The following is a 16240-nucleotide window of genomic DNA, read 5'->3' as shown; positions in this document are numbered from 1 at the left end:
ACGGGGTCTCGCTCTTGCTCAGGCTGGTCTCGAACTCCTGAGCTCAAACAATCCACCCGCCTCTGCCTCCCAGAGTGCTAGAATTACAGACATGAGCCACCGCGCCAGGCCTGAAAAAGATTCTTTAATTGCTATGAAACTTTTACCTTTGGATATCTGGGTTTATGTTTGTGCTTATGTGTATATGTGCAAATTTGTGCATAGGTGTGTGTGCTCAAATTTTGTATGTTTTATGTATATTTCATTTGTATGTGTTATTTATAAGTATTTTACATATGTCAGCACTTGCATATGTATGTATACATATGTATATACTTCATGTAGTTTGCATGTAAACGTGTAATCGGTGCATCAGTGTGTGTTTGTGTATTTAGCACCTCTGTGCATGTGTGTCTGTTCTCAGATCTTCAAATGCCGTAGCCTAGAGCTCCATCCAGTTGAGTCCCTCTGTCCCCCTCAGGCCTCTACCTTCTGTGACTCTGGAACAGGACAGTTACATGGTGATTCTTCTATGAAGCCAGGAGATCTGGGCCAAGGCTAAAGAAAGTGGCCATTGGCCAAAGCCACTGGGGGACACGAGGCCAGAAGATGGGGATGAGGTTAGCCTTGGTCAGAGAGCCAACTTGGCCTGTGATTGCTGCGTGATAACTCCTGGGATCCGCCAAGCCTGGAACAAACTGTAGCCTCAGCCTTTGTAATGCGCCTCCCACACGGGTACAGCCCGGCCTGGCCAGTTCTGAAGGCCAGGAACCACCCACTCCCTCAAATCTGTGCAGTTGCATTTTTAAGTCTTTGAAAGGCCACCCACCCCCTGCCACCTGCACCCCACCGTCGGAAGGGAAGGGAACTACCAGTTATGAAGTTCTCCACAAAGGTCCTACAGAGGCCAGACGCGTTAACCTTATCTCATTTACTCCTACCTCTGTTGGGTTAATAGTACCACAAGGAGGTCAAAGAAATGAAAATCATAAAATCCCAGCCTTTTATGGACTCCTTTTACTTCCCCACACCATCCCCTCCCTTTCCCAGAAAGGCAGGAATAGTGTCCAGGTGAGGGCCTGCGGCTCAGAGAAAGAATGCGAGGGCCAAGTTGCGTCAAAGTGTGGAGAGGCTCTGGTAGAGGGGCTGGATTCCAGAGAAATCCTCTGCCCCAGCACACCCCCAACTGCCTCCTCTTTCCAGCAGTGTCCCATGAAAGAAATAGATGCTAGTGAGCGTATTTCTCCCACAATGCATTGAAATACGAATAGCCAATACCAGCTGCCAATGCTCCGCCACACTGAAGCCCCAGGGAATGCTGTGTTTGCTTGTTCATTCCACATCCAGCTCCAAGACACCACTTGCTGAAGTTAGTGAGATGACCAGTGTCAGTTATTACCAAAGTTTCATGCCGTCCTCCATTTGATCCCACTGGGACTCCGTGGCTCTGGGAAATGGGGAAGGGTCTAGTCCTTACTTCACGGTCAGTTAACGGTCTCTGTTTTCCTTGCTCCTCGCGGTAAGGACATGCTGATGAACTCCATTGGCGGTTCATTGGGCAGTTCTGGGCAACTAAAGAATTGCTCTTCACCATGGCTGTCTCCACCAACCACGGGCCCAACCATCGAGGCCTTTGCTGCTTCTCTCAGGGCCACAGCCATAGTGGCTATCTCTACAGTGGTCGCCTTGAACCTGCTACCGTGGGGTGCTTTATCAAACACTCATGGAACCAAACCTGTCTCCTCTCCCAGTTCTGGGGAGATTTAACACCTCCAAATGCCACAACAGTCCTCTCTCTTGCCCTTGAAGCAAAAATTTCTCATCTCATTTCTCCTAAAATAATCCAATATAATTCCCCTCTTGTACCTAGGCCTCCCTAAGAAAAATTGGAGGGTAGGGAAGGGGTGTCTGCATGGCAGCTCCTGAAACACACACATACACACGCACTCACACACACATACATGTGCTCAGTTTCCCGGTAGAAAAGGAAGGCCAGGATTTAGAACACAAAGTCTTGGCTTCACTTCTGAAAACAGGGTAGAAAAATATTATCTTGTCACTCTTTTTGCTGATGCCTGCTAAAGTAAAATGAGAAAAAAATTATTGGGTAATTGCGTTAAATTCTTGATACGTCACCCTGCTGAAATGTTTATTTAAAAAAATACTAAATACATGTATATAGTTCATCTCATTAATACATAATAATTTTGGTTTTAGGACAAGAGCACAAGACAGTGAAAGAAAATGTCACCTGATTTACCAAAGCACACCGTTCAATAGACTCATTAATAATGGAAGTGTTAGGCCGGGTGCAGTGGCTCATGACTGTAATCCTAGCACTCTGGGAGGCCGAGGCGGGTGGATTGTTTGAGCTCAGGAGTTCGAGACCAGCCTGAGCAAGAGCGAGACCCCGTCTCTACTAAAAATAGAAAGAAATTAGCTGGACAACTAAAAATATATAGAATAAATTAGTCAGGCATGGTGGCCCATGCCTATAGTCACAGCTACTTGGGAGGCTGAGGCAGGAGGATCACTTGAGCCCAGGAATTTGAAGTTGCTGTGAGCTAGGCTGACGCCATGGCACTCTAGCCCGGGCAACAGAGTGAGACTCTGTCTCAAAAAATAAATAAATAAATAATGGAAGTGTTAGCCAGTGACCATCACAGCGACGGATGTGACCACCACACATCCACGTTAAGTGTCTTGTCTTATAATTTCAATATGTATTTTAGTATCAGTCTGTGGTTATTGAATATCAAACACTTATACTATTCCAATGGGAATCTATACCAGACAGAAGAAATTTTACTGTGAGGCCATTTCTGCTGTCTATTTTAAACTAAATGTATATCTCATTAAGTTGGTTCATTGCTCAACTAATGTTGGTTGAATTCCCAATTTGTGCCAGACTGTGTTCTGGGTACAGAAAATAAATCAGCCGTGCTCTCTGTCTTCACAGAAAGTATAGTCTATCATGAAGACAGACGCTGAACAAATGTCAAGAACAGGTGTACTGGGTGCTGCAAAGTAGACATGCGGATGCACTTGGCAGGGCTGGGTCCAGCATGAGGTGAGCCATGTACTAAGGGGTGACATTTAAGGAAGCATTTGCACGATTCTGAGAGTGAGTGCCTCCTTGTGGGTTGCACGCTAAGCACCACCCTCTCCTCACCCTAGTCCTGGCCCTGGCAATCAGAAAGGTTATAATGGAAGGGAAAACATTCCAGGTATAGTAATGGGGGAAATATTCCCTGGTAGTTGTTACTTGCTGAATCTTTGGACACTGAGCATCTGAGCCCCTTTCCATCTGGGAGTTATTCTCTATTCTTTGAGTCTTGGTGGAAAGGAGGGCTGACCTCCCTCTGCAGAAAGCACAAAAGGCAAATATTCTTTCATGCCACCTTAGAGTTAGCAGACAGGTGCATGACCCAGGCTCAGCCAACTAGATGCTCCAACAAAGGGCTTTGAATCTTAAAGGACTAAATCCCAGCCATAAGGAAGATGGAGAAAATATTCGCATAGTGGCAGCAGCGGTGGGAAGAGTCCAGGTGTGATACTGACGCCCAGTGCCCTGGCGGCCATGCTCGTGGTAGGATCTTGGCAGGCTGTTTCTGCTGCCCACTCTCCCTTGGTGCTTCCAAGCCCAGTTGTCTAGACTTCCAGTCAATTCTATGAGCTACATGTTATCCTTCCAAGAAATGTCCTTTATGTTTTGTTTGCTCTCTGATGAACTCTAACATTACATTCAATAATAAATTTAGGCATTTCATCTTCAAATATGTTTAGGGAGTGTTGCTATATTCAGTAGAGAACCCTTGTGAGACTGGGTGCCAGGGTGTGGGCCTGGCTGGGAGATCAGAGAAAGAGCAGCAAAATTCAGGGTAGAGGCCTGGACCATGAGAAGGAGGAGGGAGGATGCTAACGAGGGACTGAGCTGAGAGTGCAGCCCTGAAAATAGTGAGGAAAGTGAGGTTTGCACGAAAATATTGCAGAGGAAGAATCAACAGACCTCGAAGGCAAGAGAAGAGCATCCATCGTCTTAAGTTTCAAGTCAGTAGAGAGCTGCTGTCAAGTTCTTGAACGACTGCTGATATTGAGACAGATCTTCGTGGATTCAAAATATAGAACAAGGTCTTACTGTAAATGTAACCAGAATTTAGATAACTCCAGTTTGGGTGCAAACAGTATTTTCCACCCCATGTTTCCCACCCACCCCCATTGCTAGATGTATCCTATAAGGTACTCAAATCCCTTAATGCCCAGATTGGGGAAAGTCTTTTCCTTTTGATTCTAATGTTCATCAGAAACCAGTTCCAGAATAAATACCTTCTAGCCCAGGGGTACTCATTCCCAGCTCCTACCCACCTAACCACAAGCTGGGGCCAGCTCTTTTCATTATGGAAAACTTTTTTAGGAGGATTATCACCATGTTCAACCTCAAGGTCTTTATCAGAGTCATTTGAAGCCACATTTTTTTAAAATCCTCCTAATTTTGAATCTTAAAAAGAAGCCCTTGGATATATTAGACTCCCTTCCTTCAGGAAGGCCCCTAAATTCACTCTGTACCCTTCTTTCCTCAGAACATCCATATCAAGGAAAGAGGAGCTTTAACTAAACCATGGAGGGTAAAATAAAACATCTTGACTCTCAGACAATGGTACAACATGAGAACTTAGGAGGGAAGACCTGTGTGAGTGGGAAAGTGACCATTCTTGGAGTTCCTCTAGTCATATGGGTAGCAAATACCTATAGTGTTCCTGCCCGCGTACCAGGCACCAAGGATAGAGTGGTGAGTGAAACCAACAAGGACCCTGCTATCATGAAATGCAAATTCTCTTGGGCAGACAGATAAGAAACAAGTAAACAAACAAAATAATTACTGACTTTTGAGAAGTACCAAGAAATAAATTGGCAGAGTGATATAAAGGACTTTGCTAGATATGATAGTTAAGGATGATATTTAAATTAAGACCTGGAGGATGGGACAAAAACAATCACACAAACATCAGAGGCACAGGGAATGGCATGCAGCAAGGCCCTGAGGCAGGAAAGAGCTTGTGGACATGAAGGAACAGAAAGGAAGCCAGGGTGACCTGAGTGTAACAGGAGGAGGCCAGAGAAGTAAGCAAGGCCTGGTCGGAAAAGGCCTCCCGGTCCATGGTGAGGAGTCCGGATTTTATTCTCAGTGAAGTGGGAAGCCATCGTTTGGTGTTAGACAGAGCATTGACAAGTCTAGAGGTTATAGAAAGTTTAGGATTGGATAAATGACCTGGGAGTGATCAGTGCATAGAAGGTATTCAAAGTACCTAGTGAAAAAGAGTGGAGAAAAGAGAGAAAAGGGCCTAGAAATAAGTCCCAGCATTTGGGGAGGGAAGAAGGAGTCAGGAGAGAAGTCTGGAAAGGAATGGCCCAGGCGATCAGAGGACAACCAGGAGAGTCTTGTATTTAACAATTCAAGAGAAGGAAGCATTTCAATGAGGAAGTCTCAGTCCCTATGTCACATACTTGCTCAGAGGTCAATAAGAGGAAAATAGGGGTGCCTCTATAAGGTTCAGACATTATGGATAATTGAGGATCTTTACTACAGAGAAGTTTTAAATGGCAGGGTCAAAGCCAATTGACTTGAGTTGAAAAGTGAATAAGAAATTAAAAACAGATAAAGTGAAGGAAGACAATGTTTTGAAAAGTTTTTTTTTAAGAACTACAAAGAAATGGGGCATTGTTCAGACAGGAATATGGGATTAAGGGATGTTTTGTTTTAAGATAAGAGGTGCTAGAGTATCTTTGTATGACAGAAACGGTCCAGCAGAGAAAGGGAGAATGAAGAGAATAGTTGCAGGTCAAGTCCTCGAGTAGGGGAGGGGAGATGGAATGTGGACAAGCAAAGGAGTTGGTTTCTCAGGAGTAGACATCATTCTACCACTGAAAGTGGTAAAAAAAATCCCTGTTGTCTCAGTTCTGGATCAGTCCTGGAAAAGGATGGTTCAATGTCCCATGGCCCCAACTAGGGAGGATGGAAAGAGATGAAGCAAGGGTTCCCACAGGGCCTGATACCAGCTCTCTCCACAGTGAGGAAAGCTTACAAGAGGCATCATTAGGGAGTCCCTGGAGTGCAAAACTCTCAGGCATAATTGGGGAAGCCTTTGGTGTGAAAGTAGAGAGGAGCAGTGGGCTAAGAATGGGTTCTTGTGTCCATCACAGACTCTCGCTTGCCTCCTTGGCTCCCCTAAAATACACAGAGACCGGAGCCCACAGCCCTGCCTCAGCCTTATGTCTCTAAACTCTAAAGCCATACTGTTCAGTACAATAACCACTAGCCACATTTAGCTACATAAATTTAATTTAAAATTCAGTTCCTCAGTTGCACTAGACACATTTCAAGTGCTCATTAGCCACATGTGGCTAGCGGCTGCCATATTGGACAACACAGACATGGAACATTTGCATCTTTGCAGAAAGTTCTATCGGCAGTGCTGGTCTAGAAGAAAACAAGATCAAATGGATAGGATGAACATCCTTCATTTATATCCTCTGGGACCAGCTATGGGCCAGCAGGCTAGGAGCTCTGCACAAGGCTGAGATTATTACTACTTACTCGTTCTTCCTAACACACACACACACACACACCCCTTCCTTATTTACTTGTCTCTAAGTGTAACTAGGTGGAACTGTCAGACAGAAACAGAGAACAAGCCAGGAATGATTTAATAGGGCTGTGGGATCCAGTGATGTTGAGACTCAGGGTTGGAAGGGAGGTGTCAGACTGCAGAAGATGACCGCAGGCTTCCATCTGTGTTTGGTAATTCTGGTTTGACACGTACGTTCTTGGGCTCCACACAGCACTTAAACTCAGTTTTGCACAGTATGTAGAATACTTCACTCTGTTTACACGTCGTTCTGCACCTGCCTGACTTACCCCAACACTTCATGACTGAAAGCAAAAGGGAAGGAGGGGGCAGGATGAGTCTTGAAAGAAGGCACAGAGCTGGGGAAGGGAGAAGCTAAGGCTCAGAAGAGAAGAGGGTAGTGAGGGAAGTGAGGAGATCTGTGGGGAAGAAGCCCTTGCAAGCTATTCCCTAGGTCTAGGGGAAATTCTAGACCACTGTCCATTCTTTCTCTTCCTGTGTCCACTGTCACAACCCCCAAAATCCTCCCCACTCAGTGGCATGGGGCCCTCTGGGCAGCTGCCACTCATTGGCCAGCTCCTAGGAAGAGGCTAGTGTTGCCCCCTCTGTCCCGGGTTTTATCTTTCCCGTATTATAAGGTATCCAGGTGCCCAGTATCAATTAGCCAGCATATTCTTTTGCCCTTTGGTACCCTCTCTGGCCATATCAATGAAAGTTGACAGGAATCTCAAATAAACCCATTTGAACATCCATGAATCTTCTAGGGCATCTGTAAAACTCTCAGGAACACCATACTGCCTTCTTCTTCACAACATCCTGGGACTTCCCACTGGCCTTAACCACCCAAGGGAATTAGGAACAGCTGCTCTGGGGAACCTACAACCTGACATATCCCAGATAATTTGGGGTCGCATGAAAAAGTGGAATCAGAATCCTCAATCAGAAATTTGGAAACCATTTTCATACGGGCGACAACAAATCAAGATTCAAATCCTCCCAGGGAATGTTTTTGGAAAAGCCCCCATTTCCTCTGTACTCCATACCCAAGTCTCTCTCTTTGCCCCAGGTCATCACGTCCAACTTTTCCACAGCCAACCAGAGAGAAGTTCAGATAGGTCAAGTAATGGGCACAGGACAGATCAATTGGTACCAGAGAACTCGAACTTCCCCTAGACTAGAGAGACCATTCAAAGGACTCCATTGAGCCTGCCAGACCATCTTCCCAGCCCAAGCTGTCAGAGCCCCCAGAGTTCTCTGAGCGTTCATCAGGCTCCCTGACTCACATCCCCTTGGGAGAGATCCTGGTTACCTGGGGTGACCTGAGCCAGGAGCAGGGTAACAGTCAAAACCAGGAGAAGGAGCTTCATGAGTGACGGGAGCTCAGGGAGGGATGGGAGGCTTCTGGACTGGTAAGACAGGGAGAGGACTCCATTCTGGGCAGTCCAGACTGGTATTTATTGCCTCAAGGAGCTTGGTAGAGCCATGATCAGTGAACCAGAACAGGAACAGTCATTTGAGATCAAACAGGTGGGCAAGTAATCAACCACACTGATTGAAGAGTCTGGGAGAGGGAGAAGGGAAGCTAATAAAGAGAAGATATAACCTTGCCTTTGAAGAGTTTTATAGCACAACCGGGGAGCCGAGAAGAGGAAAATGTTGTTATTATTCATTCATTTCTGATTAACAAGAAAAAAGAGAGAGAGAGACCAAGTAAGACAGAAAAGGAGTGATACTTCTGTGTGCCTTGGGTTCTTTCCAACAATAAGAACATCTTAGGATGTTCCATATGTCAGTGGTTCATTGTAAAGATACCAAAGGAAGGACAGAATAGGGGAAAATATTTTGATAGCTGCATGACCATCACCATTGGAAACTAGAGTGTCAGCATTCATGGAGCGGATGAGCAGGGAAGCCACAGCCCTTCCTTTCAATAGTGCATGTTTAACAGGAACAAGTACCATCCTCCTAAGGTGGCAAAGGAAAAGCCATTTATTACTATCGTGGTCTTTCTTATAAGGTATGATAGATTGCATTATTGACCCCAATGCTTTAACCCTACTTGAATTCGTACATTTGCCAAGCTTTCATCCTAAGAGGAATGTATTTTGCTATCCCTTCACTTTGGTCTTGGCATGTAATTTGGCCAAAAATATAGGGACAGATGTGACAGTGTGCCAATTCTGAGCCTAAGCTTTAAGAGGTGAGGAATGTTTTCACTTGCTTTTTTGTGCCTCTGCCGTAACCGTAACCATGAGAATAAGATACCCCAATGGTCCAAGGAGGATGAGAGATACGTGGAGTGGAGACACTCCCAAAAATCTACAGTGAGAAACGGAGCTGCCCCAGCCACTCCAGCCTCACGCAGAGCAATCCAGCCAAACCCCAGCTATCTCTGACACATAAGTCATAATAAAGGAATGCTGTTTTAAGCCACTGAGTTTTGGAAATGTTGACCTCTTTCCTCTTTATTTGATTAAATAAATCAAATCTTGATTAAGTACCTATTATGTACAGGTTACCCTCCTGAGCACCAGGAATACAGAGCAGTATAGGATACTGTCCTCTGATAGCTAACTATATTAGGATAAACTAGCTTATGCCGCAGTAACCAAAAAGAAGGAAAGAAAGAAGGCACCTTGGTGGCTTAAAATAACAAAGGTTTATTTGCCACTCATGCCACATACCCATTGCAGGTTGGCTGGGGACACTGCTCCACACCTTCTCACTGTGGAACCCCGATTGACGGAATGGCCACTCGATTGTTGCTGATCACCACAGCAGAGGACAAGAGAGCTCTGGAGAGCCTTGAACCGGCCATTATATGCCCTGACCTTGGAAGTAAAGTGTAATCACCTCAAAACTCACTGGCTACCACAGTGACATGGCCCCCTCCAACCACGAGAGGGCCAAAAGTATGATCCTACAATGGGTTGAGAATGCAGAAAGCCAGAATTATCAAAACAACAAAAGACAAGTGCCGGTGAAGATGTGGAGAAATTGGAACCCTTGCACACTTTGGATGGGAATGTAAAATGGTGTAGCCACTATGAAAAATGGTACAGAGTTTCCTCAGAAAAATTAAAAATATAATTACCCTATGTTCCAACAATCCCGCTACTGGGTTTATAACCAAAGGAAACAAAATCACTATGTCAAAGAGATATCTTCACTCCCGTGTTCTTTGCAGTGTTATGCACAATAGCCAAGATGTGGAAATGACCTAATTATCTGCTTATGGATGGATAGCTAGAGAACACAGTATATCATGCAATGAAATATTATTCAACCATAAAAAAACAAGGAAATCATCTCATTTGTGACAACATGGATGAACCTGGAGGACATTATCTGAAATGAAATAAGCCAGTCACAGAAAGACAAATACTGCATGATCTCGCTTATATGTGGAATCTAAAAAAGTCAAACTCACAGAAGCAGAGAGTAAAACTGTGGTTGCCAGGCGACAGGGGATGGGAGAAATGGGGAGATGTCAGTCAAAGGGTACAAACGTTTGGTTACAGGATGAATAAGTTCTGCAGATCTAATGTACAGCATGGTGACTGTCTTGGCTCACTTGTACTGCTATAACAAAATGTCTGAGGCTGAGTAATTTATAAAGAACAGAAATGTATTTCTCATAGTTCTGGAGGCTGGGAAGTCCAATATCGAGGGTGGCAAAAGCCCAGTCCCTCCGCTTCCAAGACGGCTCCCGATTGCTGCATCCTCCAGAGGGGAGGAACATTGTGTCCTCACAGGGCACAGGGATGAAAGGGACTAAAAGGGGTGAACTCCTTCTGTCAAGCCCTTTTATAAGGACACCCAATCCCATTCATGAGGTTGGAGTGCTCACGACTCAATCACCTCCTAAAGGCCACACCTCTTAATACTGTTGCACCGGGCATGAAGTTTCAACATGAGTTTTGGAGGGAATAAAAACATTCAAACCACAGCAGTGACTACAATTAACAATACTGTATTGTACACTTGAAATTTACTAAGAGAGTAGATCTTAAGTGTTCTCACCACGATGGTAAAAAAAAAAATGATAATTATGTGAAATGATGGACGTGTTAATTAACTCAGTTGTGGTAATCATCTCACAATGAATATGTGTATCAAATCATCACATTGTACACCTTAAATATATACAATTTGTGTGAGTTAGACCTCAATAAAGATGTAAAAAATTTTGTTAAAGGAATAGATGAAATTTCCTTCTTTAAAAAAGGAAAAGGATACAGCACACCTAGCACACAGTAGGTCCAGTTTCCGCTCCTGTATATATCAATCCTTCCTTATCCGCACCTCTTCTGTTTGAGCTTAATTAGATATAGTAAGAGACAAGTGCAGAAGGCAGCCAAAGGTATTTTAATAAAGCTCAGGAATCTACTAAGGTCAGACTCAGGGCAAGTTTATCTTCATTTTTGTGGCCCTGGACTTCACTAATTCATTTCAGTGACTATGCGTGACTTGTCCTTGGGCTTCACGCAGCACAGTTTACCACTCATGCAGAGAACATAGACCCTTTCATTACCGATGCATTTGTCACGGCAGGAGCCACGAAGATTCCAACATGTCTCGGTGCTGCCTAATACAAAGAGAAAAAAGAAGACAGTCAATATCAGTCAAGAAGGGAAACAGGTCCTGGATTAAGAAGACTAACAGAATGCCAGACAGAAAAAGGGGGCCATAGAAAAAGGAGGAGTCACCTCTAGATATTTAGGGTAGTGATCAAGTCTGACATTCTCTCTTGACACTCCATCCCAACCACAGCCCTTCATGAATGTTCTCTCTTAAAACCATGGACTGTTGGAACCCACAACCTAACCAACCGTCACCTATGAAAACAAATTCAAAAAAATCAGAAGTGGTGACTGTTACACCAGATGCACAGATATCAATGTAAGGACACAAGAAATATGAAAAAGCAAGGAAATATGACACCTCCAAAAGAACACAATAATTCTCCAGCAATAGATCCCTATCAAAAAGAAATACATGAAATCCCAGGTAAAGAATTCAAAATACTGATTTTAAAGAAGCTCAAAGAGATACAAGAGAATTCTGAAAAATGATACAAAGAAATCAGAAAAATGATTCAGGATATGAATGAGAAATTTACCACAGAGATAGATTTTTTTAAAGAATCAAACAGAAATTCTGGAACTGAAGAATTTATTAAATGAAATACAAAATACATTTGAAAGTTTCAACAATAGATCATGCAAAAGAAAGAATCTCAGACTTGAAGACAGGTCTTTTAAAATAATCCAGCCAAACAAAAATAAAGAAGAAAAAGAGTAAAAAATCAAAAGAACAAAACTGGAGGCATCACACTTCCCAATTTCAAAATATATCACAAGGCTATAGTAACCAAAATAGCAAGGTATTGGTATAAAAACAGACATGTAGACCAATGGAACAGAACAGAGGGTCCAGAAATAAATTTACAGATTTACAGCCAACTGATTTTTGATAAAGGCACCAAGACCATTAGGGAAAGGACACCATCTTCAATAAATGGTACTGGGAAAATTGGATATCCATATGCAAAATAATGAAACTAGACCCCTATCTCTCCCCATATACAAAAATCAACACAAGATGGATTTAAGACTTAAACATAAGACCTGAAACTATAAAATTATTAGAAAAACAATAAGGAAAGCACCTCAAGACATCAGTCTAGCCAAAAATTTCATGGCTAAGACCACAAAAGCACAAACAATTACAATAAAAATAGACAAGTGGGACTATATTAAACTAAAATGCTTCTGTACAGCAAAGGAAACGATCAACAGAATGAAGAGACAACCTGTTGAATGAGAAAATATTTGCAAACAATTCGTCCAATAAGGGACTAATATGCAGATTATATGAGGAACTCAAACAGCTCAACAATTTAAAAAAGGGAAATAATCCCCTTAAAAGGGGGGCAAAGGATATGAATAGACATTTCTCAAAAGAAGACATACAAATGGCCAACAGGTATATGAAAAAATTCTCAACATCACTAATCATCAGAGAAATGCAAATCAAAACCAGTAGAAATTAGTATCCTTATCATTCATATTGTAGTCTTAAGATGCTATCTGCCACTAAAATAAAATAAACTAGGGCTTCTTGAAGATATGGCTGACTCCAGTTCTTGCACAAGAAATTACAAGATGAGCCTAAAAACTTTCTGTCATACCAGATACCCAGGAAGCTATCAAAAATTAATAGAGATATATCAAGAAGACTTATGAGCCAAATTGAAGAGGCTCCCACAGGCCAAGAATAGGACAATTTGTACTTCAATAAGGATAATAATTGCAATAGCTTGAACTCATGGCTTAGAACCAGGAACTTAAAGTAAATAATATTCTCAAGAGGCTGAGGCAGGAGGATCACCTGAACCCAGAAGTTCAAGTCCAGCCTGGGCAACATAGTAAGATCCCATCTCTAAAAATTAAATAAATACATAAATAATATTTAAGTAAAACTTATTGCTCAACCTCTGAGGTGGATAGAAAACTAATTCATTATCTCACTAACCGATAAGCAAAGAAAAAGTCAAGCATATATCCTGCCTTTCCTCTCTGAACCCCAAGGTAACCAAATAGTGGATGGATGGGAAGTATCTCTTTGAGAAGTAGTTCAGCTAATAAATGAATGCTCTTCCCAGCATATGTACATGGCTCACCCCCTCACTTCCTTCAAGTCTTTGTTCGATGTCACTTTCTCAGTGAGGCATTCCCTTAACACTGCTTTTAAAATTGCAAACCCACCCTGTTTACTCTGCTCATGTCCTGCCCAATAGACTTGTAAGCTCCAAGAGGATGGGGAATTTGCTTGTTTACCTGGTTAGTTGGTTGGTTGGTTGGTTGATTCAGCGTCCTATCTCTAGCACCTTGCACAGTGTCTGGCACATGGAATCTACTCAACAATACTTATTGAATGAATAATTATTTAATTTAAGTAATGACACGTCCATTATCCCCTAAATCCAACACAGGAAGGAGAAGGGAGTGTGGGATGAAAGTAGAAACATTGAAAAACTAAACATTTACCCAAAGCAAAATGAGTTAATCTGAGAGGCTGTTTTAAACCAGAAAAGATGAATATAATTGTCTTCTGAGTTTATATACACCCCCTGTGCTCTTTCCAACTCTTTCCTACCAGCAGGATGGATGTTCCTGGGAACATTCAAACGAATTAGAAATGTAGCATAAAGAAGCTACATTTGTTCCACATCAAAATTTCAGTGTGTTCAACGTTGACCCCTCAATGTTGAACCCCCGTCCTCACCAATTTATTATTTCAAATTGAGAAATGAGTAAATTGAAACTCTTAGGAACTAAGTGGTTTGCTGGGGGATCACAGAACTCACAAATGGTGAGGCAGGTTCTAACCCAGGATCTGTGGGCTCTTCCCTCTTCCCTCCAGGTGAGTGGCATTTCACATTGCTACCTGTCAGCCCAGCTTCCCAGGGCACCCTGGAATGCTCTGACCAAGACCCACTCTCCGCCTCTGGCCCCTCCTCTGAAAAGGTCTAAGTTACCTTGAATGACCTGGGACAAGAGCAACAGCACAGCCAAAGTTAGCAAAAAAGGCTTCATGACTTCAAGTAGCCCACAGAGCAGTCTCAGGTCTGGCAAAGTGACAGGAAATGGGCGAGAGCTCTGGACTCTCTGCTCCGTGTAATCAACCGGGAAGTGTGTTGCTTACATGTGCGCCCAGCTGCCCACAGTCTGCCCTGGGACAGCCTGCCTTCCTCATGCTCGGTCACCATCCCAACACCCCCACACCCAGTGTGGACCCCACACACCTGAGCTAACACGCCTCCCTTTGTCCACTTCACCTTTTAGGGACCAGCAAGAATAAATTACACAATAGCCAGAGGGATACTTTTAAAATGTATGTCAGCCCTTGTTAGAACCCAGCTTAAAAATCCTCCAAGACTCCACATCACACCTAGAAAACAATCCACAATCTGTACTACACCCTACAATGCCCTACATTATCTGGTCTAGACATCCACCATTATCATGGTTCTAATGCAAATTAAGCAAACTCCTTTTTTCAAACAGTTTTGCAATTTGGAAGCTGAGGAGTAAAGAAGATCTTAGGGAGAATGTGTCTGTTAGATTATTTCCTGTCTAAGAGGCCCTACTGCTGTCCAAAATGCTCAGTTTCAGGAAGGACTTTGGCATTGAGAGTGAAAGAGGCCAGAGTTGAAAATATTTAGCTCTTTATCTTGGCTGTTCCGCTTAGTGGCAGTGTGACCTTGAGAGAGTCACTTCCCCTCTCTGAGCTTCATTCTCACCAAAAAGCAGATTGGAGCAAATGAGCTGTAGAGATCAACAGAATACTCATTTACTGTGGTTCTCTGGGTGCTGAAAAGGCGCAGAAAATGGAATGCTGCAGAACTCTAGTTTTTCATCCACAACACGGGCCAACACGGGTCATGCTAATTAGGTTTACACCTAAGGATCCTTGGGCTGCCCTCATCAGACTCCAATTCTCTTTACATACTCCTCCGTTGATACCTACACCCAATGTGCTATATGGTCCTTGCAAACCACAGTCATTTTTTGGGCTTGCTCCTTGTATAGTCAAAGCACAAAAATTTGTTCTGGTTATAAAGGCTTAATATTCTCCCAAGAACCCTTGAATGGGTCTCATCACACCAGGGTGTTTTGGACATGGGGTCCATTAGATACTGATGAGAGAACAGAGAAGACCCTGTTCTACCTGTGTAGGTCTGGACATATCCCAGACACCACAACCTGTCCATCTCATTAGGAATCAAAGGGCCAAATCTCACCAGGAATTTAAAAAAAAATTAAAGAGACATCAAACTACCATTCTTCACCTATCAAATTGGCAAGAAGCTCTTTTTTATAAAGATAATCCCAGAATTTCATAGAATCAAGAAAATAACATTTCCATACTCTGCTTATAGAAGTGTAAGTTGGTGCAAACTTTTTGAAAGAAAGTCAGCAACATCAAAAGCCTTAATATATGCACACTCTGCAATCCAGAAATTCTGTTTCTAGAAACTGTAGTGGCCACCTGCTTTCCTTGCTCACCCAGTATTTATTCCACCCTCTTCTAGGATCAGCCCCTTCATTCTCCTTTGGGGAACTATCCTCTCATTTCCAACTCATGGAGTTCAGGTGAGGCTGGCCTCATCTCCCCGGCTTCAAAAGTGGACGCACGACCCAGTGGATACATGAACAGGTGCAGCTAATTAGAATCTCAGTGTGAGTTCAAATATGGGAATTTGTCAAATATTGAAACTTTTGCTGGAACTATTGAGAAAAAGACATTTTCTTAGCTCAAGCTGCTATAACAAAATACCACAGAAAGGGTAGCTTAAACAATAAACATTTATCTCTCACAGTTCTGGAGCCTGGGACATCCAAGATCAAGGTGCTGACAGATTTGGTGTCTGATGAGGGCCCTCTTTCTGGTTTGCAGATGGTCACCTTCTTATTTTCCTCACATAACAGGGAGAGGATGCTCTGATGTCTCTTCCTCTTCTCATAAGGGCACTAATCCCATTGTGGAGGGTCCATCCTCATGACCTCATTTGAACCTAATTCATTCCCAAAGCCCCTACCTCCTAATATGATCACATTAGGGATTAG

The 16240-nt window shown here is 43.1% G+C and overlaps 1 protein-coding gene across 1 annotated transcript; it reads right to left on the bottom strand.

The window, feature by feature from the left end:
- Positions 1-6671: 6671 nt before the first annotated feature.
- On the bottom strand, positions 6672-8086 carry LOC105827584 (beta-defensin 121-like). The gene is made up of 2 exons (XM_012665787.1): positions 7915-8086; positions 6672-6910 (listed from the first exon to the last, which is right to left on the bottom strand). The coding sequence occupies exons 1-2, from the start codon at positions 7970-7972 to the stop codon at positions 6738-6740; spliced, it is 231 nt and encodes a 76-aa protein (XP_012521241.1). The 5' UTR covers positions 7973-8086; the 3' UTR covers positions 6672-6737.
- Positions 8087-16240: the final 8154 nt, after the last annotated feature.

Source organism: Propithecus coquereli, unplaced genomic scaffold (genome assembly GCF_000956105.1).
Source record: "Propithecus coquereli isolate 6110/MARCELLA unplaced genomic scaffold, Pcoq_1.0 Scaffold122, whole genome shotgun sequence".
Classification (NCBI taxonomy): Eukaryota; Metazoa; Chordata; class Mammalia; order Primates; family Indriidae; genus Propithecus; species Propithecus coquereli.
The sequence above is the reverse complement of the archived record's forward strand: the minus strand, read 5'-3'. Positions and strand labels throughout refer to the sequence as shown.